Below are 22694 nucleotides of genomic sequence, written 5' to 3' on the forward strand. Positions count from 1 at the left end.
TCATAGGAAAGCACATGATTTTTGTATGTATACGGTTCCAAGTTCAGCTCTTGGAACCTCTACAATTAAAAAGAATTTCAGGCAGCAAAACACTGGAGAGATACCTATATTTGAATTAATTTGGGCAAGAGATGGATCAGTGAACCAATGCAGAATGCCTCTCATTCAAGTTCCTACCATGCTTCCAAAGTATTTTTATTGTAATGCTGCTACATAGCATTATTTGCTTATTCATGACACAGAAATCGTTTGAATGTTTTTAACCTACCATGAGTTCCAAGCAATTGCCCTCTCCTAAACAGTTGTATCAGATTATGGCCAAAAACCAATGTATCAAAACTGAAGATAAGAAAACTTTGCACACACTTGCTCATCCATCTGTCTTTTGGAGAGGACACAATTAAAATTATTTCAATACTTATCAGGAAAGCAATATTGGAGCTTCAATATCCATTAGATTCTCACCTTTAGAATTCCACATAAAGGAGGCTAATCCACAGCATGGAAACCAGATGTAGGTAAGTACACTTTCCCATCTGACAGGTTTTTTTAGAAGCATAATAAATTAAGAGTTGACAATATTCATGTAAAAAGCATTATACAAAATGTGTTATGTAACAGCAATTTAATTCCCCTTGATTAAAATCAAAACTGCAATATAGAAACTAAAGAGACACAAACCCAGTCCAGAATTTGTCAATATTTATATGACTATGTTAGTCTTTATTGAACTTTAGGTGCACCACTCCCACTCAAACTGGAAATGCTCATTCCTTTAGTTGATCTGCTTGTTAATTAGTGATAGAGGTTTTTTAAAACTTCGCATTAATCTCTTATATACTCCAAATCAGACTGTACTAAACCGTCTCTCCAACTGTACCTTATAATTTGTGGAATTTAGGTTTAAAATAAAACTTTTATTCTTTAACATAAGATTTGTTTTCTAATGTAAAAATATTCTAAGTATGTATCAATGTAACTGTTCAGTGTTTATCTTCGCATGGGCAACCCTAACCTTTTAAAATGTTTAAATACAAGAGAACAGTGAAAGTTTTCCAAATAAATGAACTTAAATTTGGCGCCACCCAGTGTTTAACTTCAGCATTACCACTACCAAATACAGAATAGCAGTTTAAACATACATAATTTTAAAATTTTATTCTCTCCCCACTATGGCAAGTTTGTCTGTGAAAGAGAAAATTTAATATCAAATCCAGTATAAAAGTAACATGCAGCTAAAATTAAAAAGCATATGCAGGCATTATGAACTTTAATGAAGATCTCTGCCCTTTGCTATTATCAAAATCTTACACGTTGACTTCAACTTTAAGGGAGAATACGAAATGACACTGAACTGGCAGATTCAACACTAACCTGAACTGGGTACTTAATCAAAATCCATGATAATTAAAGGGCAAGCAATTTTTTTATTTCAGAACCCAGGTTTAGTGAAATTTAGTGGCAAAAACAGATGAAGCAAACATGGGAGCTCATAGTAAGTGTATTTACACTCATATGTAAAAGTCTAATTGTTACAGAGACAAAAATAACTGTAATATTTCATTTGCAAGTCCAACATTATCTGCTTCTTAAAGAAATATAAATACTTAAACATTGGGCAAAAGATAGGTTTCCTGTAACTACAAATGTTATGCAGTTTCAGTCTTAAGGATAGGGACTTGAAACAAAATAATTCTTGAGGTGGAAAGCTGGAATGTATACCTCTCAGTTTCATTTAGATCTGTAAGTAAAAGAGGGATATAATTACAGTATCATGACAAACAATCTTAACTCAAGTTCAGATAATCAGTATTACATAAAGTAATTAAATGAAGAACTTATTTGAATTTTGGCCTCCTGTACCACTTTTACCATTTTATAAAAACTGCCCTTGTATCCATGACCTGACCTATAGGACATGTGCAATTCTCTCCCACTGATATAAATGATATAGAAATAATTAACTTCACTTGGTTTTTAGCTTAAGACCTTTAGATAAGCTTCCATTTCTCCATCTAAAAAAGATTTACTATTTACAAGGCTTGGCAAGTTCAACAACGTTGATTTTTAGGAATCCAAAACTGCACCATAAAAAGCACACATCTCATAACTCAAATACAAGGAAATAAGATTTGTATCCATTTGGATGGACACTGGATTACCTCTGGAGAAACGACTAAGCAAACAGCAACCTGCTCTGCTTTAAAATCAAAAGTTTCAAGGCTTTACCGCACTTTCCTTGAACTACCATGTGAATAGCTGAATGCTTCCCAGTACAATACTTACATCATCGATATCTTCATCATCATCTCCAATATCATCAAATTGGATTTCATCATCATCACCAGGTCCAAATGTGTCAGTTTCATTAATTTTGGCTAAATAAGAGAATTTTAGTAAGCAAACAGTAGATATTTCACTGGAATTATTTCCCTTACTCCCAATGCCCTCTGATTTGTGCTTGAGAAATTCTCACCATGCTCTGGAAGTTCTCCATATGCCTTCAGACTTCTGGCTTCATCTGCATTGTATTTTAGAATAACATCAGCCTTGTTATCCTAAAAAAATTAAAGTATTTTAAAGTAGTATTCCAAAAGAATTTCTTCTTAAAGCACTGCCACTTTGACATTCAAACCACCATGTCTTATTGACTCCTATTTTGAGAAAGCAGTTCTCTGGCACTTTAAACTAATCTATTGTGATATGCGCTTTCACTATTGTGATATGCGTTTTTACTGGTAAGAGTAGCAAGCATCTATCTTGACTATAAAATACCACACGGGCAGCCCATTCCTGAAAGGGGGTAGATCCGTGGCGGCTGAGAGCAGCGCAGCCACACCACCTCCTCAGAGGCTTACTGGCCACTGCAGAGAAAAAGTTTTTTTTTTTAAAGGAAAAAGGAAGGAAATGCCTCGTTGCAAACAGCGAGGCTGTGCCACTGAAAAAGCTGGCGCAGCCACGCTGCAGCTCAAGGGGGTGGTCCCAGGGCGAAAGGGGTTAGGAAGCTGACTAATGTCAGCTCCACCTCTTGGAATGCCCCCCCAATGTCTGCCGTTTCCAGGATTTAGGTCCCAGCGCGGCAGCTGCGGAGGCCCGAGCCACTCTGGGGCACCCAGGCACCAGCATGTGCTACCCGGGATGGTGTATCCCAGGTTAAACGGGCCATGCCAACTCCTATGGAGCTTCGCCCCCCCCCTCAGGAATGCGCTCCCTTTGTTGTCAAAGCACCCTTTGTTGCAACGAGTTAACACGGTTGCTCGTAGAAAGTGCCATATGGTGACCGCATGGGGTTTCAAGACAAGAGACTAACAGAGGTGGTTTGCCATTGCCTGCTCTACATAGCAAACCTGGAATTCCTTGGTGGTCTCCCATCCAAGTACTAACCAGGGCCAAACCTCCTTCGTTTCTAAGATCTGATGCGATTGGGCTAGCCAGGCCAACCAGTCAGGGTTACACTTCTAAAAATCTGAATATGGATAATATTTGTAGTAGAATTTGTATTATTAAAAGACCTAGTATTATGTGGTGGCTAAGAGACACAGTTGTGTACAGTTCTAATCTTCCTATGAATTCACTAGGTGCTGTGATTACTCATCTACCCCCAACATATGTTGAAAAAATACAGTACCTGCCTACTGTACCAGGTGGCAGTGACAACTATGAAAATTTATGTAAAGCATTTTGAAAACGCAAACATCATGTTAATACCAAGTAAGCTCACTGAGTCAAACTCTGGTAGTTTACCAATTTAAAATTACAGTGTGATTCCAAACACAGTTACTTTAGGATAAGTTCACTGAAATCAGCCTGTCACAAATATGGTAAGCAGTGTGGGCAAGGGAATGGCCTGTGCTATTGGATCTATCTCCTCAGTGGTGCTACAGACCTCTCCAGTGTGAGCCAGCTGGAGAGCCAGCGTGGTGTAGTGGTTAAGAGTGGTGGTTTGGAGGGGTGGAGTCTGATCTGGAGAACCGGGTTTGATTCCCCACTCGTCCACATGAGCGGTGGAGACTAATCTGGTGAACTGGATTTGTTTCCCCACTCCTAAACATGAAGCCAGCTGGGTGACCTTGGGCAAGTCACAGCTCTCTCAGCCCCACCTACCTCACAGGGTGTCTGTTGTGGGGAGGGGAAGGGAAGGTGATTGTAAGCCGGTTTGAGTCTCCCTTAAGTGGTAGAGAAAGTCGGCATGTAAAAACCAACTCTTCTTCTTCTACCCTCCCTTCTGTGCATACCAAGGTCTGGCATGAAGCTGAAGGCTGTGTCACAAGTGAGCAAAAAGCAGGGAGGGGAACCAATATGGTTCACTGATAGAAAAGTTTTAATACAAGACTCTCCTGATAGTTCTATGCTCCATAGCCCTTTACTGAAGTCACTTCTACTATTATTCCAATATACAGACAGTGGAGCTGGGTTCTAGCAAGCCAGATCTTGGTCAATATTACCTGCATCACTCAGTAAAAGCCAGACTGCCTGGAAAAAGGATTCTAGGGAATCTTATAGCAAAGCCTTTGCAGATTGTCTTTGATCCAACTATTTCGTGACTTGCTTTGAATTGCAAAGTATGGGTAATTTGGGCTTTAAACACAACTCAACATAGCTAATCTATTTCCATTCTCCCCAAGGCATCCTTTGAAATGGGGAGTATATAAAAAGTATTTATACCAAGGCACAATATTATTTTGGACTGCTCAGAGACCTACTTTCTCTATAAAATATATACTTCGCCTATAGGAAAATATTACTAACTTAAATCAGTGTTTCAGAACTGAGTTCATGATTATATAACCCAAACAAAGCAAAAAATATTTACCTGGTAGTCTCTTAAACCCACCAATATGATATCTGATGTATTTATCCAAACCTAAAAAACAAAGCAAGCAACTGAAGAACTTTTACGAATCTTTTATTTAAACTAAAAACTTAACATTAAGTAAAGCACAAGATTTTACTGGAAGTTAACAAAATGAACTAAATTTATTTCTCAAAGATTGACAGCTTTCCCTGCCCCCAGGCTGGTTGAATTCAGTATGCCTTGGTATTGCCCAGCTGAAATTATCTGTAAGGTTGATTATAGTTAACAAAAAACTCATCTTTAGGAAGAAATACAACTGTGCTAGATTGGGTAGTTTCAACAGAGAACACATCTCAGCTGTTGACCTAGAGTGTGAGGTGAAAAAAAAAGATGTACCAGCCATATTTGGGGGGGGGGGGCTGTCATAATTTACACGACTTTCCTGCGAAATTAATATGAGGGGTGTCATGAATTTAAAGTTAATGGCTGGGATGACTTAGGGGAGAATCCTAAGAGACAGAAAAATGACACTATTTACTACATTTATATCCCAACTTTCTGCCCAATCAGAGCCACCTGATTTGGGGAAAATGTTCTTCAAGTGGCTCTTGAGTTGGGATCTAAAGGCAAGGAGGAACTGTTTTCCTCTCTTTCCTGATGAGGACTACTCCAGGAATAGTGAATCACTTTGCAGAAATGATGAGAGTGATAGCAAATAAGAGCATTAGGAAATTTGAAGTTTTTATCAGAGGCAGCAATAACCAATGTGATTAACCACAAAAATTGCAAACACAAAGCAGTAATTAAGCTACATGGTCCAAAGGAAGCAGAAAAGGTAAAACAAGGGGGAGAAGTAAAAGAGAAAGGGTCATGGAAGCCCTAGAAGTAGATTATCAGTGGCAAAGTCATCTACGTGTCAAGAAAAATGTGAGAGAATCTTACCACCTTCGTCACATGCCTGTTTGGGCAGGAAATACAGTCTCAAGGCAGGGAGGAGAGGGGAAGCACTCAAAACACTTTGAATCGTCTGGAAAGCTTTAGAGTCTTATTCTCCATAGCTATCCTGCACAGTCCCGTGTGTGTCCGCACAGAAGACTTGCTGAACAACAGGTACAGGTAAGTGCAACCCTGTTTCTATAATCTCCTCTCCCCCTTTGGGGCTGCTGAGACTAAAAGCCCTTCTAACATTTATTATAAATTTACACTCCCCTACTTGAACTTTGATCATGACCTTCCTATACTCTATTGAAGCTTCCATTATTGATTTGTGAGTTGGGACTTCTGTGGTTTCTTCTGTATCTTTGACTCGTTCTTAAATGTTTAATTCTGTGCTCAAGATTATGCCAGCTTCTTCAGTAAAGGTTGACAAGATTGGCTGTGAATTTCCATGTAACCTTCCTTGGTCATTTCCCTTCTGTTTCAAACTGACTCTCCTTTTCTCCACCTTCAGTCCAGGATTGATTACCTTAATTTGCTGACTTGGCTTCCATCTCATTTATTATTCTTCCCCTCTTTCTCATGCTCAGTCCATTTCTGTCTGGCTTCCGTCCTTTGTTTTCAAGCACACTGCTTCCCACCTTTCCTCCTTAATCGTAACAATTTTTACAAGGCTTCAAAAAAACCTTTCCATTTGATCAAAGCAAAAAAGCACTTCTACCTCAGTACTCCTTTCGCTGCCATAGGACACAGGTCCTCTGAATGAGCAGCCCACAGTGGAGAAAGGGTGGAGGCCTGCGCAGAAGATCAATGAACAACAGTTACAGGTAAGTGCAACCCAGTTTTCATCATTGCGATTTCTATGCAGTCCCACAAGGGAGAGCAGCAAACTCACGTACCGAGAAGGTGGGTGTGGGATGGTCAGCGCAAAAAAGTGACTGCAACAGTGGTCTCCCCACAGCCTCCTCATTCCTCAAATCCACATTGATGGAGTAGAGTCTCATGAACATGGACAAAGTCAACCAGGTAGCAGCCTTGCAGATGTCTTTCAAAGAAACTTTGCTGAGACGATGCTTGGACGCTGGTGGAGTGAGCTCTCAGTGGAAGAGGGCATATTAAATCAGCCAACTATGACAATTTCTCTGCCGACACCACCCATCTGGACAGGGTTTGAGACAATACTGCCCTGCCTTTGTTAAGGCCAGCAAAGCAGATAAACAAATTCTGGTCTTTTCTAAAACTTTTCATGCATTGTAAATAAAACAAGAATGCCCTCCTTACATCTAGTGTGTGTTATGTTTGCCTTGCTGCTGGAACAGACGCTGAAAAGAACATTGGTAGGACTATGGGTTGGGAGACGTGCAACTTGGAAACAACCTTCAGCAGAAATCTAAGGCTGACGCAGAGGACCACCTTGTCTTTGTGGAACTTGGTGAATGGGGGGATCACAGCGCATGCCACCCTCCCACTCTGCATGCAGTGACGACGACCACCAGGAATGAGGGCTTGTAGGATAACAGACAAGTCATACTCCGCTAAGCGTTCAAATGGATTGTGGAATAGTTAATACTAATGACAGCTCCAAAGGGGAAGTGGAGAAGTAACTGGCAGGTATATATTAAGCGAGCATTTTAGGAACCTCTTGGATTAGGGAGTAGAAACTGTCCACATTGATGTGAAAGACTGATATATGACTGTCAAGTGTACCTTTAATGAAAAAACCGACAAGTCACTATCCTTGAGGAACAGTAAATACTCAAAAATACCTGAGTGATCTGAGGATGGATCTTGGAATAAATAATCTAAGCCATGGAGGGTTGCAATCTACCCTAAATTTACAGATAAACCAATTTTGCAGAGGCTTCACATGGGGCTTCACATGGGGCAACGAGCACTGCCATAGAGGCCATAAGGCCCAGTAGCTGCTGAATGTGAACAGCTCTTTGAAACCTGTGCACTGAAAATAGTGTCACAAGTGCCTGAATTGCTTGTGCCCTTTGAAGAGGTTAATGCACCCTTCCTTCACTTAGTGAACACCCTTGGAGCCATAGCTAGGCTGAAGGGTGACATTGTGTACTCATTCGAGGAGACCCCATATTGAAAACGTTGATATTTCCTACAAGTTTAATGAACTGAGATGTGAAAATACACATCCTTAAGATTAAGGACAGCAAACCACATCCCTTTATTCAGCAAAGGTAACACCTCAGATAATGACAGCATTCTAAACATGGCAATTTTCAAATGTTTATTAAGACTCCTGCAGTCTAAAATTTGGCTGATACTAATGGTGCAGGCAATGGGGAAGGCTCAGAAGGTAACTGGGAACCAGGGAATGACTTAAACTCTAAGAAATAACCAAACCTACCTATATACAAGACTCATTTGTCCTGGGTTATTGTGCTCCATAACTGGAAAAAACAGGAAAACTTGCCCAGAAAGTGCGGAGCCTGGCCTAGTCAGGATATGGATTGACCCCTATTTCATTGGCCTGAAGGGGACTGGTGAGGGGTTTGTTTCCCCTTCTGTTTGCCATGCTGTCCCCTAGACTGATGTTTGAATAACACCTTGTATGAATAACACCTTCAAGATTGGGTATGATAGACTATTTCCCACTGGATCCAAGACTAACTCCACAGCCTTTGCCAGTCTTATGAGTTGCTTGGAGTAGAGCCTCAAATCCTCCATTGGCAATACTGGAGGGTGGGGGGAGGGAGGGATTACTGACAGCATCCTCTGGTGAAGGAATCAAGGTCATTTTGATTCCACCTTGGAACCTCAATCCAAATCCTCCCCTGAGTCTGAAGGACGACACTTGCTTGGTGCATGGTTCCTAAGCTCTTGCCTCAACATTGAAGGCACTGGACACCTGTCAGAACCAATGATTGGAGGCATCATGGGGAACTGACGCATATAAGGTGGCTGTTGGTCCCACTGAGGCATATACATTGGACTGTATGGGAACCAAGGTCCCTGAGGTGGGCACCAAAGAAAAGGCGTACTGGCCATATTCCCTTGCGCAGAAGGATGTGATGGAATACTGTCTGGAGGCACAGACAGTAGAGGCACCTCAAAGACTTCATCATCCAAAGAGGCAGGTGAATACGGCTGCCTTGCAGATGGAGTTCTCAGGTGGGACATCTTCCCAGCTCGATGGTGATGGAAGATGTGGGGGTGATGGGGAGCGCCAAGAGAGTGGAGATGAGCGTTCTTGGCATTGAGAAGTGAGGTCTTGATCAAAACAATGCTTTTTTATATTGGACGGCTTTCCCCTATCCCTTGCCTTTTCCTTCTGTGTCCCCCAATTAGAATTAAAAAAGAGAGAGAGAGAGAGAAGTGAGGTCTTGGCTCTAAGGAGAAGCCACAGGGAGCTATTTTGCCTTTTTCTTTGACTTTTTAAGTGGTTCCTCTGATGCCACTCTTGGAGTTGAAGCCTGTTTATCAGTCGACACCACAAGAGGGGCTGAGGGAGCAATAGGACCAAGCGTGCACAAGCCCTTTTCTTCAGAGGAGCAGGCCACTTCTCAGAGTGAGCTGCAGGGACACCTAGAGCTTTCTTCCACAATGCAGTCACAAACTGTGGTGTGGTGTCTCCAAGGCAAAGCAGACAAGCATCATGCTCATCAATCCGGGCCATTTTGCTCCCACATTCTTTGCAGTTCTTTAAAATTGCCATGATAGAAAAATTTTAAGATTCTTCTGAAGACCATCCAGAGGTTAAGGAAAGCTTCAGACAAGTGTCCTCTCTCCATGGCAGTGAAGAGAAAACTGAGGGAAGAGCTCTCTTCCCACATTTATCACATGCCCGTTTGGGCAGGAAACAGCAGCTTGAGATGGAGGGGAGTGCTCCAAATGCTTTGAATCTTCTGGAAAGCTTCAGAGTATTGTGCTCCATGGCTGGTCTGCACAGTCCTATGTTGGCCTGTGCAGAAGCCACAACAGTGAAATAGTAGTGCCAGCAAGGCTTGTGTCCTGAAGGAATTGAGGAGTAGACCAAGGATGTCTGTAATTCAGCAATGCCATTCCCATCCCCTAGCACTGCCAATAAGCCAGAACATAAGAAAAGCCATGCTGGATCAAACCAGTGCCCATCAAGTCCAGCAGTCTGTTCATACAGTGGCCAACCAGATGCCTCTAGGAAGCCCACAAACAAGACAGCTGCAGCAGCACCATCCTGCCTGTGTTCCACAGCACCTTATTCAGCATGCTCCTCTGATCCTGGAGAGAATAGGTATGCATCATGACTAGAATCCATTTTAACTAGGAGCCATGAATACCCCTCTCCTCCATGAACATGTCCACTCCCCTCTTAAAGCCTTCCAAGTAGGCAGCCATCACCACATCCTGGGGCAGGGAATTTCACAATTTAACTATGTGCAGGGGTGGAAATTAGTCAAAGAGTCAAAATGACTGACTTTACTGAACAAAATACCAAAAAAACAGCCAGCATGGTGTAGTGGATAAAAGTGGTGGTTTGGAGCGGTGGACTCTGATATGGAGAACTGGGTTTGTTTCTCCACTCCTACACGCGAAGCCAGCTGGGTGACCTCGGGCAAGTTACAGCTCTCTCAGAGCTCTCTCAGCCCCACCTACCTCACAGGGTGTCTGTTGAGGAGAGGGGAAGGGAAGGTGATTGTAAGCCAGTTTGAGTCTCCCTTAAGTGGTAGAGAAAGTTGGCATATAAAAACCAACTCTTCTTCAAATACTGACAAATTATTGAATAATTTAATTTCAGCCTATAAATAAATTAGGGTTTTAAAAGTAACCGGGACCATTAAAAATTATTTGGCCTCCACTAACCCCATAGCCAGCCATTACCAACCTTTTTTATTGGAAAATATATTTTTATAAAGATAGGACAATGTTTTCATTAAAATGTAAAAAAAAAAAATGTATAAAAAATGTAAGGCAAAAAAATCCCCTTTAAAAAATAATAGTGTACTGCAGATAATAAAATAGCAAAACATATTAAAATAATACATAAAATAATCATTATGAGGATAAAATGTAATTATTGTAACATGACTTGTCTTTACTTTATCTGGGTTTTTTGTTGAAAAAGGTTACTAATGAACTTTTCATTTCTCAACAGTTTTCTGAACTGCACCCGCAATAATGATAATGCTGCTTTCACTATCCTGGTAACCAATGGGTATTCTGGATCTCCAGATGGCTTTGTTTTTTCAAAGAACTGATTCCAATACATATCTATGCTGCAAGTTTCTCTGGCAGTTTCATCTCTGAGTCTAAGAAGTTTCCATCCGTCTGCAATCATGTCCAGTGGAATATCCATTGAGAATGCTGCTGTTTTCATTATATCCTTGTGGGTTCATTCTTTGTCACGCTGTGCTGGAACTAAACATTGAAGATTTCCGAGGATGGGCTAGTCCGAACATGATAGAAGTAAAAGGTGTTTGCAGCCTATTAATTTTTTTTTTGCTCCCGTTAAAAAGAAAGTTTCAGAAAGTTTTTTCAGTCTGTCAGATTCTGCTTTCCCTGATTACTTCTCTTGCAGGTATATAGTGCTCATCACTGAAGGCTTCAAGAGACAATGGTGATGAACTCATAAACACGATTCATTATGGCTCTTGTGAGTGTTTTTAGTTTACTGGGCATCACATGCACCAAAGGCTCTTCTTTCTGGAACACTCCAGTGAACTCTGTAAATAAGCGGGCACTCATGCAACAAAACACCACCTCTTCTTTCATTGTCTCATGTTTTAAGAGGTTAATTATGTTTCTATACTTTGTGGAAGATTTCATCAAGTCACTTTTACTCTTAGAAACAAAGTTCTTAAAGTACTTCATAACTATTCAATCAGTCTTGCAGCAGCACTCTCTAGTGATAACCACCTAGAAGAAACATGTTTCAAGAAACGATGATTTGGTATACAGAGATCTCTTTGAATTTTTGTGAAATCCTCCCATTGTGATGGCCACCCATCAAAAAATAATGAAGAAAAATTAAATTTGATGCATCTTCTGCCAGTTCTGCGGAATGCATTATGGACTATCTGAATCTTACAAGTGCCAATATCTACCATAGGCTGTCTCTCTGTCAAAATAAGATAATAATTCATGAGTTTAGTGACATCTGGCCCATCATTACTTAGCATTAGTTGTTTTGACTGAGCAAGTTGTGCCATATCCAAAGCTTCATCCAGTTTACTATAAATATCTTTAGCTGTTGCCAATCCCATAAAACAAGTCTGGAGGTGCCTGGTTACAATCATGTTTTTGGTTAGTGACGAGCATCTAACAGCTACCTGTAATTCTTCATAAGATGCTGCATTGGTGGTTTCATCATAGTTTTAGTATGTTCCACTAAAATCCATCTGAAGCATGTGTTATCTGAAGTATGTGGCCAGTGCATCTGTTGTTAAATACCATGCCTTTGTCCTTGAGAGGAAAATATTTTAGGGAACTGCATCTGGAAAAATAAACTTGAAAGTTTCCCCAATATGTTCGCAAGACTGCTCAAAAGGAAAGTCAGCTGAAATAGTGCAACGAGAGCAGAACTTATCTCTGACACTGTAAAGTGGAATAGCTCCTGTGCAATCCTTAGCTGCAGCATGACTAACAGAACTAGTTTCCTCTGGCGCTCCAAGACAAACTGCTAACAGATGTAGCTGAGATGAAACCAGTTGTTTTCGATATGCGGCATGCTGTTCAGGTGCTTTAAAACCCCATTTTATACTAAATCCTTTAGCACACACAACCCAAAACATTTCCCCTTCACTTTTTTCTGTCCCCATTCAGATAGAAAGTCATGTTTCCCCCCAAACAAAAAACAAAAACAAACCACAAATTGCAGTCAGGAAAACAAAGAAATACTGACTTTACTAATTTAAAAAAAAACTTGACAAATTACTAACCAAGATGAAACAACTGATTTTTACTGACTTTACTAACTACGGTATTTTCCTCCCATGAACGTGTTATTTCACTGACACACCAAAGAGATTGTCAGTGGAAATCACCAACTGTATAGCCCACATCTAAACTGTTAAAACCTTTGGAAAAAATATACATAATCATCAGCACCTCTAGGATTTGTATACCCATGTACAGTTGAATAAATACTTTAACATACCTTTTTCCTCAACTTTCCTCTGATATGACATAACCTCTTTACACCATCAAAACATAACGCCTCCAGACGGCCATTTCCCAACATCTTGATAACTTGGGCATACTCTGAAAGAAATTATATACCAATATATAAATTATATACCAATTCAGTCAAAACAATTGTATAGAACCACCAAGAGATATACATACCACTATAACTTATACTTTTCTTCAGTAAATGATATCGAGTTATTAAAACCAGATACAAACAAGATTTGACTGGAAATATTAAGTACCACAGATTACTCAAAGCCAAAAGACTTTGTGAGCAAAAACTGAGGGTGCACTGTCAGATGCCCACTGTGAGCATCATAGGATTCCTGAATCCACTAACCTACCTTCATAAGCCTTGATTAAGCAAGCCAAAAATCATTCTTGAACTTTACAGGTGGCACTTGCAAAGACAATAAAGGCTGCTGTTGAACTAAACAGAGAATAGTAGGAAAACAAAGCTGAGTCTTAAAGAACAGCATTCGGGCATATAATTTCAACCTGCGCCTCTTGCCCAAGAGGCATCTTGTTAGCATATGCTATAAATTACCTAACTGCCACTCTGCAAACACAATCAAGATAGCATAGTAAAATACTTTAAAATATTAACTGAAGTGACTTCATGACTTAACATATAAAAAACAAGCACGCTAGCAAAGGCTATCAAAGGCTTTGACCCTAAGTTAAATAGCATGGCAGCAATCTTACAGCTTGCTATTCTACCCCTCATTCTGTTCCTGGGGAGCAAGGATCAGTGGACCCCCAAGAACACTGTGGGTGTGGAATCTGCAGTAGGATGAGGTAAGCATCCTTCCACTTCAACAAGGGAAATACTTCTGTAAACTGAAGAAGAGATCTGGATCTAAATAAATTAATCCAGGGACATCTGACAGTCATAAAAACTCTGCCAGCTAAGTCAAGCTAAATGAAAATCAAACAAGTGTCTGACAGAAAAATAATGGCAACAGAAAGTATTGAACTTCCAAAAGGCTTTTGACAAAGTCTCCCACCAACTTCACAGTCATGGGATAAGAGGACAAGTCCACTTATGGATTGAGAGCTGGCTACAAAATAGGAAGCAGAGAGTAGGAATAAATGGTCAGTTCTCACAACGGAGGGATGTGAGCAGTGGGATCCCTCAGGGATCTATGTTGGGACCGGTGCTTTTCAGCCTGTTCATCAATAACCTGGAGCTGGAGATGAATAGCAAAGTGGACAAATTTGCAGATGACACCAAATTAATGTTAAAACAAAAAAGGATCGTGAAGAGCTCTAAAAGGACCTCTACAAACTGGAGGAACAGGCATTAAAATGGCAAATGAGATTCAATGTGACCAAGTATAAGGTGATGCATACTGGGTCAAAAAAAATCCCAACTTCACATATACACTGATGGGATCTATGCCAGCAGTGACAGACCAAGAAAGGGATCTTGAGTGGTAGTGGATAGCTCAATGAAGATGTCAACCCAGTGTGCGGCTGCTGTGAAAAAAGCTAATTCCACGCTGGCCATAATTAGACAAGGAATAGAGAATTAAACTGCTGCTATCCTTTTCTTTCCCTAGATTTAACAGCAGTTGGCTTTTCATCTAACATATCTCATGCAATTGACCAATCTACTTGACAGCAGATAACGCAGTGTCCCCTTCTCAGAAAGCATCTTTAGCTGTTTTATCCAGAGAGTGATATATTTATTTCGTGCAGTATTATTTTGTGGTCATGCTAAAACAATGTGGGCTAGGGAGTCTACTTGATCTGGTCAAAACGGTTTTATTGTATCACCCTTGTGTCTCAGCTGAGTGTAAGGCAGGGGTGGGGAACCTTTTTTCCGCCAAGGGCCATTTGGATATTTATAACATCATTCGCAGGCCATACAAAATTATCAACTTAAAAATTAGCCAACCAGGCCCCAAGTAGGCAGCTTCCCCAGATGACCCACCCCCCACGTGGGCAAGCAAGCAGGCACCCAACCAGTGGCATACTCGTCCACTTGGTGGCACAGGATGGTCTGTTGCACCAGCCGGGGGTAGCAGTCCAGCCACATGCTGGAGTTGCTCCTGCTCTGCATGGTCAGGGCCGGATTCTACAGCCGGCTCCTGCTACCTCCGCCTGCAGGGATAAAATGAGGACACACTGGCTAAGAAATCCCCTTGTGCATTCTGGCCCTGCTCCTTTAACCCCTCCATTGTCACCACTTCCGCCCCCAGCCCTCTTGTAGTACAGAGGGAATACCTGGCCTGGGTGGGAAAGGGCTAACACAGTTTCTTGGGTGGTCCTAGCAGCTCCATGGCTAACAACTCTTCTGCAAGGGGGGGGAAAGGTTCCTTTCCTCGGCAAAACAAACTCAAATCCGCCTTGAATAGAGGCTATTCCTGTCTGCAGGAGGGAGCAGATCACCAGTCTTAGATCCTTCTGAGCTAGAGATCTGCCAGGACCCATGAAGGGCCAGACCAAATTACTTCACGGGCCTTAAACGGCCTCCAGACCTAACGTTCCCCACCCCTGGTCTAAGGCATTACATCTCACCAATAAGAAAGCTTGTCTAAACTTATGGATTTCTAATCAGTGGAAATAGTCTGGCAAGGAGAAAGTCCTGTTGAAGGGTTTCTGGGAGAGGTGAACATTTACGGTTTGCATCCTTAAGCACTAAGGACCAATCCTCATTTAAGATCTTATTTTGTAACTGTTTACAGCTTGCTTTCTGAGTACTATTCTTTGCAGCTTTCAAACTGCTGCTATCATACTACCCTTGTACAAATCTATGGTGAGACCATACTTGGAATACTGTGTATGGTTCTGCGTCACCATACCTAAAAAAGGATATTGCTGACATTGAGAAGGTGTAGAAAAGAGCAACCAAAATGATCAGAGGATGAGCAACTGCCCTATGAGGAGCGGTTAAAATGCTTAGGGCTGTTTAGCTTGGACAGAAGGCGGTTAAGCGGAGATATGATAGAGGTCCATAAAATTATGCATAGTATGGAGAAAGTTAACAGGAGAAGCTTTTCTCCCTCTCTGATAATACTAGAACATGGGATCATCTGCTGAAGCTAGAGGGTGAGAGATTCAAAACTGATAAAAGGAAGTATTTCTTCATACAACACATAGTTAAATTGTGGAATGCCCTGTTCCGGGATGCGGTGATGGCTGCCAACTTGGACATGTTCATGGAAGATAGGGCTACTAGTCAAAATGAATACTAGTCATGATGCATACCTATTTTCTCTAGTATCAGAGGAGCTTGCCTATTATATTAGGTGCTGTGGAACACAGGCAGGATGATGCTGCAGTTGTCTTGTTTATGGGCTTCCTAGAGACACCTGGTTGGCCACTGTGTGAACACACTGCTGGACTTGATGGGCCTTGGTATGATCCAGCATAGCTATTCTTATGAAAATGGAGCAAGATATCCACAACAACATCAAGGCAACCGACGAGGACGTTAACAGACAACAGGGACAAAGAGTCTCAAAATACTGCTATGTTTTGAGTCTGAAGAACCTTGAACTTTGAGCATACTTTCCAAGCTTCTAATTACCTGCATGTACATTTTGAACACATATGAAGGTACCTTCTACTGAATCAGACCCTTGGTCCATCAAAGTCAGTACTGTCTACTCAGACTGGCAGCGGCTCTTCAGGGTCTCAGGCACAGGTATTTCAAATCACCTGCTTCCAAATCCTTTTAACCGGAGACATTGGTGATTGAACCTGGGACCTTCTGCATACCAAGCAGATTCTCCACCATTGAGCCACAGCCCCTCCACACAATTTTAAAAGCAGGAAACCTGTTCACATTGAGTTATGGGAAATTTATTTGTAAAAGCTTCCTTAACTACTACTGCAACGGTAAACAGTTACTCCAACCTAAACCCACTGAAATACTGAAATCCAAGGGCTCAGATTATAGAATCTGTCTATAGAATTGCACTGGAAGAAACACAAATAAATCTCTCTATTGCTTACAAAAGCAGAAGGTATTGAAAATCAGAAGCATACCAGTGAATCAGAATCAGACTTTATTTGTAGTCATAGACCATCAAATATCCCAAAAAATTGTAATTAAATATATACATAAATAGTTATGAACTGATAATACAAAAGATAAAGATGTAGTGGAGATTAAAAACTGAAATAAAAAGATAAAACAGTAGAGATTCTAATTATAGATTAGTTATTCTAGAGCCTTAAGTGCATTTTGTCTTATCTTAGTTGCCAGCCAGGCAAGTCTAGCCATACTAACAGATAAATTTAGTATTCTGTCTGACAAAAGGAACTCTAGACGATGTTTTCTGAGAGGTCTGGGACAATCCACTAACAAGGGAATCAGAGGGCCTGATCATATATGGTCATACAACGTGCACTCAAATAGGATGTGTTCAGTGGTTTCTAATGAGTCCTGATTGCATATACATTTTCGTGCATCCATTGGCCTTTTATTATATATCCCTTCGAGAAACTTAGAGGGAAGAGCATTACATCGAAGGAGCATAAAAGCCTTACAATATTCATGATTTGTAATATCTGACAGATAAGGCATAGTGGTGTTCCTAATAAGCAGGTCCTTTCTAAAGAGGGGATTCTGAATCTTATTCAGATTATGCTGCCTCTCTACCTCAAAAACTCTAGTCTTAATAAGTTCTTTGGCCGAATCATTGATAAGAGGAGCTGACGAGAGAGCCCACAGTGGCCCAATTTTTTATTAAGAGCTAACTGCCAGGGTGCTACAAAAGAGTCTGTTAATATCAGGGTTATCAAGGGTTTTTTTTGGTTTAACAACTTTAACCAGAACATGAAGGTGATAATCCAGAGACTGGCTTGGAGCGTGGTCATCCCAGACTTGATCCTCAGTGCTGCATTTGAGATGTTATTCGGAGCCTGAAAGATTTTTCTGAGGAATTTAGATTGCACTCTCTGCATGCTGTCTGTATTACCAGTAATGCTCAAAGGGGCACCATACGTTATTTGGGCTTGGCTCTAAAGATCTTAATTGCAGCTGGAATATGCCTCCCTACTTTTTGCCAAAAGAATTTTTGAATTGATCCAGAGGATTTCTGAGCAATTAAGGCAACTGAGTTAATATGCGAAGTTCTTGATTGTGTGGCCTGAAAGACTACACCTAGGTATTTATACTGTAGGACCTGCTCAATTTCCTTTTGATTAATTTCCCACCTTTGTTTCTTTGGTTTTCTACCACAGACCATGACTTTTGTCTTACCCACATTAATTTCAAGCTGATTTCCTCTGCAGTATAGGTTTAGAGCTCTCAGGGCCCTCCTCATGCCTACTGGTGTCCTAGAAAATAGGGCCAGATCGTCAGCATATAGGAGAAAGGAAATATGCCTATTACCACTCTTAGGGGGGGTCATACCAGTGAATAATGTCTGATGTTACCTTATGCGTAAAGTGAAAGAACATAAAATGGTCTGTCTCACCTTGTCCATCTTCTTTGAACACCAGTTCTCTTTTTTCAGATTCATTCTCGTTCTTACCTCTTCTTCTATTTTTACCTCCCTTACCTAAATTGAGACAGTGAGAACTATTAGCCACATTTTGAAAAATAGTATGAAAATTAGTACTGAAAAAACTCAAAGCACGGTTGCAAAAATAAAAAATAAAAACAAGGGCAGATTTCCAGATAGTTTAGGAATAAATATAAAATTACTATCCAATCAACTATGTTCATTTACAGCGCATTCTTGAGGTTTTCGGCCGGATTTACATGCACTTACGCTGGCAGAAAGGCCAGTCCTGCCGGTGGCCGAGTGCCGTGGAACCGCACCTCGCCCCTCCGCCGACTCTTCATGGCGCAGGCCATGGCGTAGAGTGGCCGCACTGGCGCAGGGGGACGTTCTGGGGGAGGGGGGAGCCGCCAGTTAGGCGGCTTCCTATTCCGGTTCGGCCCAGTATGCCGGCACCGGGAACAATGGTTCTGCGCCTGCTTTTTAACAGGCACAGCCTCGCTGTTCTCTGTGGGGCGAAAGGCCCCAGTTGAACAGAAAAACGCTGCGAAACGGCTTTTTTTTGTTTAACAGCGTATGTGAAACGGCTTAGGAGGAGGTGCAGCTGTGCCTCTTCCCCGCCATCTCCGTATGCCATCAGTTCAGGAATGGGCTGTAAGTCAATTAAAGTTGATTTACCATTCTTCAGATGTTGCAATAATAATATTCTTACAGATGTGTACATCCGCATATGCCCCACAGGAAAGATAAGATATGGTTGCACCCCCTAAATTAGAACTCAAAAATATTTCTATCATTTTCAATATACATTTGAATTAATGATGTGTAACCAGCAATCAGCGAGACAACAGTCGAGTTCACTGTCCAAAACAACTTTGTCTTGGGCTCTGACAAATTCAAACCATTTTGATAGTATATGATTTTCTACTGCCAAAATTTGTATAGATTCACATCATACTATGGAAAGTATTCACCTTTTGTCTATTCTAGGTAGTAGAAAACACATACTTCAAAGGTCACCACAGTCTAAAATTAAAATTATTTAATTCGTTGTTTACTGTCATCATCACCATTTGTTTATTACGGTCAAAGACCAGTTTTTACAAAAAGAGATATCATAATAATTAAAACAGAATGTCTGATAGTTGTTTACTGTCACCCACCCTTAGAGCTACAGCCTAACAACACACAATAATATATTCCTCAATATAAATGTATCTGTCTACCCCAAATAAGATGTTCATTAACAAAACTGGTGTAAAGAGGCACATCCAAGCACAGGGAGCTACTTTTCCAGATAGCTGTTTGAGAAGCCGCAAGTTTCCTTTCATAAGCACAGAAAACAAATACATACAGTGTGAAAGAATCCAGCGACCAAAATCTAATAACTGACTGTTAGTAAGCCAAACATAGCCAAATAGCTAGTTGAAACGTAACAAGAAGCGCTCAGAACCCAGAACCTTAAGTTGCTTTATACTGATTCAGATCAATAGTCCATCTGGGTCACTAGCAGCTTCCCCAATCAGCAGCAGCTTTCCTGAAATTCAGGCCTTCCAGAATACCTACCACCTGAGAGTATTTTGGTTCTTGTAGGTTATCCGGGCTGTGTGACCGTGGTCTTGGTATTTTCTTTCCTGACGTTTCGCCAGCAGCTGTGGCAGGCATCTTCAGAGGAGTAACACTTCAGAGCTCTTAAGCTTCCAAAATGAGCGACAAGTTCTTGTAGGTTATCCGGGCTGTGTGACCGTGGTCTGCAGGCGAAACGTCAGGAAAGAAAATACCAAGACCACGGTCACACAGCCCGGATAACCTACAAGAACCAATGAACTCTGACCGTGAAAGCCTTCGACAATATTTTGAGAGTCTTTTATTTGGATATGGCGGCGACTGAACCTAGGACCTTCTACATACACCTGATGTACTACCTCCTAGTCCAAGGAAACGTGTGGGGTGAGGAAGGTAGAGGAAAGGGGGAGAAAACCACGTTTGAGAACAGTCAGGGTCTGAACCCCACGCCAGGCTCCTCTCAACTCACGGAGGGAGGGAACCCCAGCCGAACGCGGCAGCACCTTCACACGTAGGCCTCTTCACAGTGGGTAGCCGTGTTAGTCTGTCTGCAGTACCAGAAAAGAGCAAGAAACCAGTAGCACCTTAAAGACTAACAAAAATATTTTCTGGCAGGATAGGAGCTTTCGTTAGGTATGATGTTGAGTCTGAAGAAGTGAGCTGTGGCTCACGAAAGCTCACACCCTGCCAGAAAATATTTTTGTGAGTCTTTAAGGTGCTACTGGACTCTTGCCCTTTTCTACTATTGCAGGCAGACTAACACGGCTACCCACTGTGAATTATACTCATAATTACAGTTGAGTTGACTATATTGAATATTTTCTGGTAGGGTAGGAGCTTTCGTGAGCCACAGCTCACTTCTTCAGATTCAGTATCTGAAGAAGTGAGCTGTGGCTCACGAAAGCTCCTACCTTGCCAGAAAATATTTTTGTTAGTCTTTAAGGTGCTATTGGACTCTTGCCCTTTTCTACTACTGAAGGCAGACTAACACGGCGACCCACTGTGAATTAAAGACAGATGGATTCACATCCTAGCTGTATCTGAAGAAGTGAGCTGTGGCTCACGAAAGCTCACACCCTGCCAGAAAATGTTTTTGTTAGTCTTTAAGGTGCTGCTGGACTCTTGCTCTTTTCTCCTACTGCAGGCAGACTAACACGGCTACCCACTGTGAATTATACTCATAATTACAGTTGAGTTGACTATATTGAATATTTTCTGGTAGGGTAGGAGCTTTCGTGAGCCCACTTCTTCAGATTCAGTATCTGAAGAAGGGAGCTGTGGCTCACTTAAGCTCCTACCCTACCAGAAAACATTTTGGTGAGTCTTTCAGGTGCTCCTGGACTCTGGCCCTTTTCTACTCCTGCAGGCAGACGAACACGGCCACCCACTGTGAATTATACTCATAATTACAGTTGAGTTGACTCTACTGAATATTTCCTGGCAGGGTTTGAGCTTTCGTGAGCCACAGCGGTAGGCCCGCGAGCGGACCTCGACTCAACTGGGACACTGGTCTGTTAAGGGGCAGCGAAGGAAGCCCCTCGAGCGGACGCGCGTATCCAGGCAACCGCTTTCACGCAAGAGAACCCCGGGCCGAAAGGGGAGGACCCTGAATCTCCCCTCCCCTCCCCCCCCCGCAGCCAACCGAGACGAGGCGGCGGCCGCGGCCCCTTCAGCCCTCACGGGCCGAGGAGAGGCGGAGGGCGCTGCGCAGCCTCAAGGGGGGGGGAGGCGAGGGAGACGGGAGGCCTCACCTTTATTCTTCGGCATGGCGTCGTCGGCGAGAGGAAGGCGGCCCTCCTGGCGCTCCCGGCTGAGGCGAAAGGAGGAAGGGGAGAAGACCGCGCCGAGCAAACGTGACGGTGACGCGTCTCTCGCGACAGACAGACGCCCGCGCGCGACGGTCCTTTACGGCCTCTCCGAGCGGAGACAAGAGGGGGTGGGGAAAAAACCGCTCCTCCCTCCTCCTCCTCCTCCTCCTCGCCGCCGTTCCCGGCATGCCCTTCGGTCGCGACGCTCCGCCCGTGAAGCCCTTCAGCGTCCCCTTCTGGACGGAGGGCGGAACGTCCTGTTATTTTGACGACGACGCCGCCTTCCCCCCTCGCCTCCCTTGTCTTGCTTTTGTTTAATTTATTTTCTTATACAGTTCCATACATTTAATTAACATTGTCATTTTTATCCCTTCTAAATCTTTGCTTTAATCTACAATATATAACACTGCTGCCTAAATCTACTCTGACTTCCCCGCTTCCCTCTCTAATTTATCCTCTTTGCAGTTATCTTCTGATTCATTACAAAACATTCTACGGTTGTTATAAAATACTGAACTTCCTCATTCATTTAGTTCTTGCTTTTTAAAAACTTTTTATTTTATTTTCTTATACAGTTTCATACATTTAATTAACATTGTCATTTAATCCCTTCTAAATCTTCGTTTTAATCTACAATATATAACACTATGTTATAAAATACTTAACTTCCTCATTCGTTTAGTTCTTGTTTAAAAACTTTTTTTAAATTTTCTTATACAGTTCCATACATTTAATTAACATTGTCGTTTTTATCCCTTCTAAATCTTTGCTTTAATCTACAATATATAACACTAATTGTTATAAAATACTTAACTTCCTCATTCATTTAGTTCTATGCTGTAACTATTGTTAACAATCGCATTAGACTAAATCGTAACCTTTTAACATTTTTCATACTAAGTTCATTATTACAATAGAAGATCCATGCCTCCCACTCCTTGACAAGTTCATCATTGTCTTTTGGGTTTACTAGCGCAGTCAGTTTCGCCATTTCTGCTAGTTCAA

The 22694-nt window shown here is 41.8% G+C and overlaps 1 protein-coding gene across 1 annotated transcript; it reads right to left on the minus strand.

Annotated features, from left to right (window-relative positions):
• Nucleotides 1-700: 700 nt before the first annotated feature.
• Nucleotides 701-21704, minus strand: EIF1AX (eukaryotic translation initiation factor 1A X-linked). The gene is made up of 7 exons (XM_056861992.1): nucleotides 21633-21704; nucleotides 18289-18372; nucleotides 12825-12928; nucleotides 4814-4864; nucleotides 2477-2558; nucleotides 2287-2378; nucleotides 701-1741 (listed from the first exon to the last, which is right to left on the minus strand). Exons 1-7 carry the CDS (start codon nucleotides 21646-21648, stop codon nucleotides 1736-1738), a joined length of 435 nt encoding a protein of 144 aa, XP_056717970.1. The 5' UTR covers nucleotides 21649-21704; the 3' UTR covers nucleotides 701-1735.
• Nucleotides 21705-22694: the final 990 nt, after the last annotated feature.

This window comes from Euleptes europaea, chromosome 16, assembly GCF_029931775.1.
Source record: "Euleptes europaea isolate rEulEur1 chromosome 16, rEulEur1.hap1, whole genome shotgun sequence".
Taxonomy (NCBI): Eukaryota; Metazoa; Chordata; class Lepidosauria; order Squamata; family Sphaerodactylidae; genus Euleptes; species Euleptes europaea.

Coding starts and splice junctions, on each gene's coding strand:
- EIF1AX (XM_056861992.1), bottom strand. Junction 12,929..18,288: donor GTTCAAAGAAGATGGACAAG/GTGAGACAGACC, acceptor AATTTCTTTCAG/AGTATGCCCAAGTTATCAAG. Junction 2,559..4,813: donor TGGGTTTAAGAGACTACCAG/GTAAATATTTTT, acceptor TAATTTTTTTAG/GATAACAAGGCTGATGTTAT.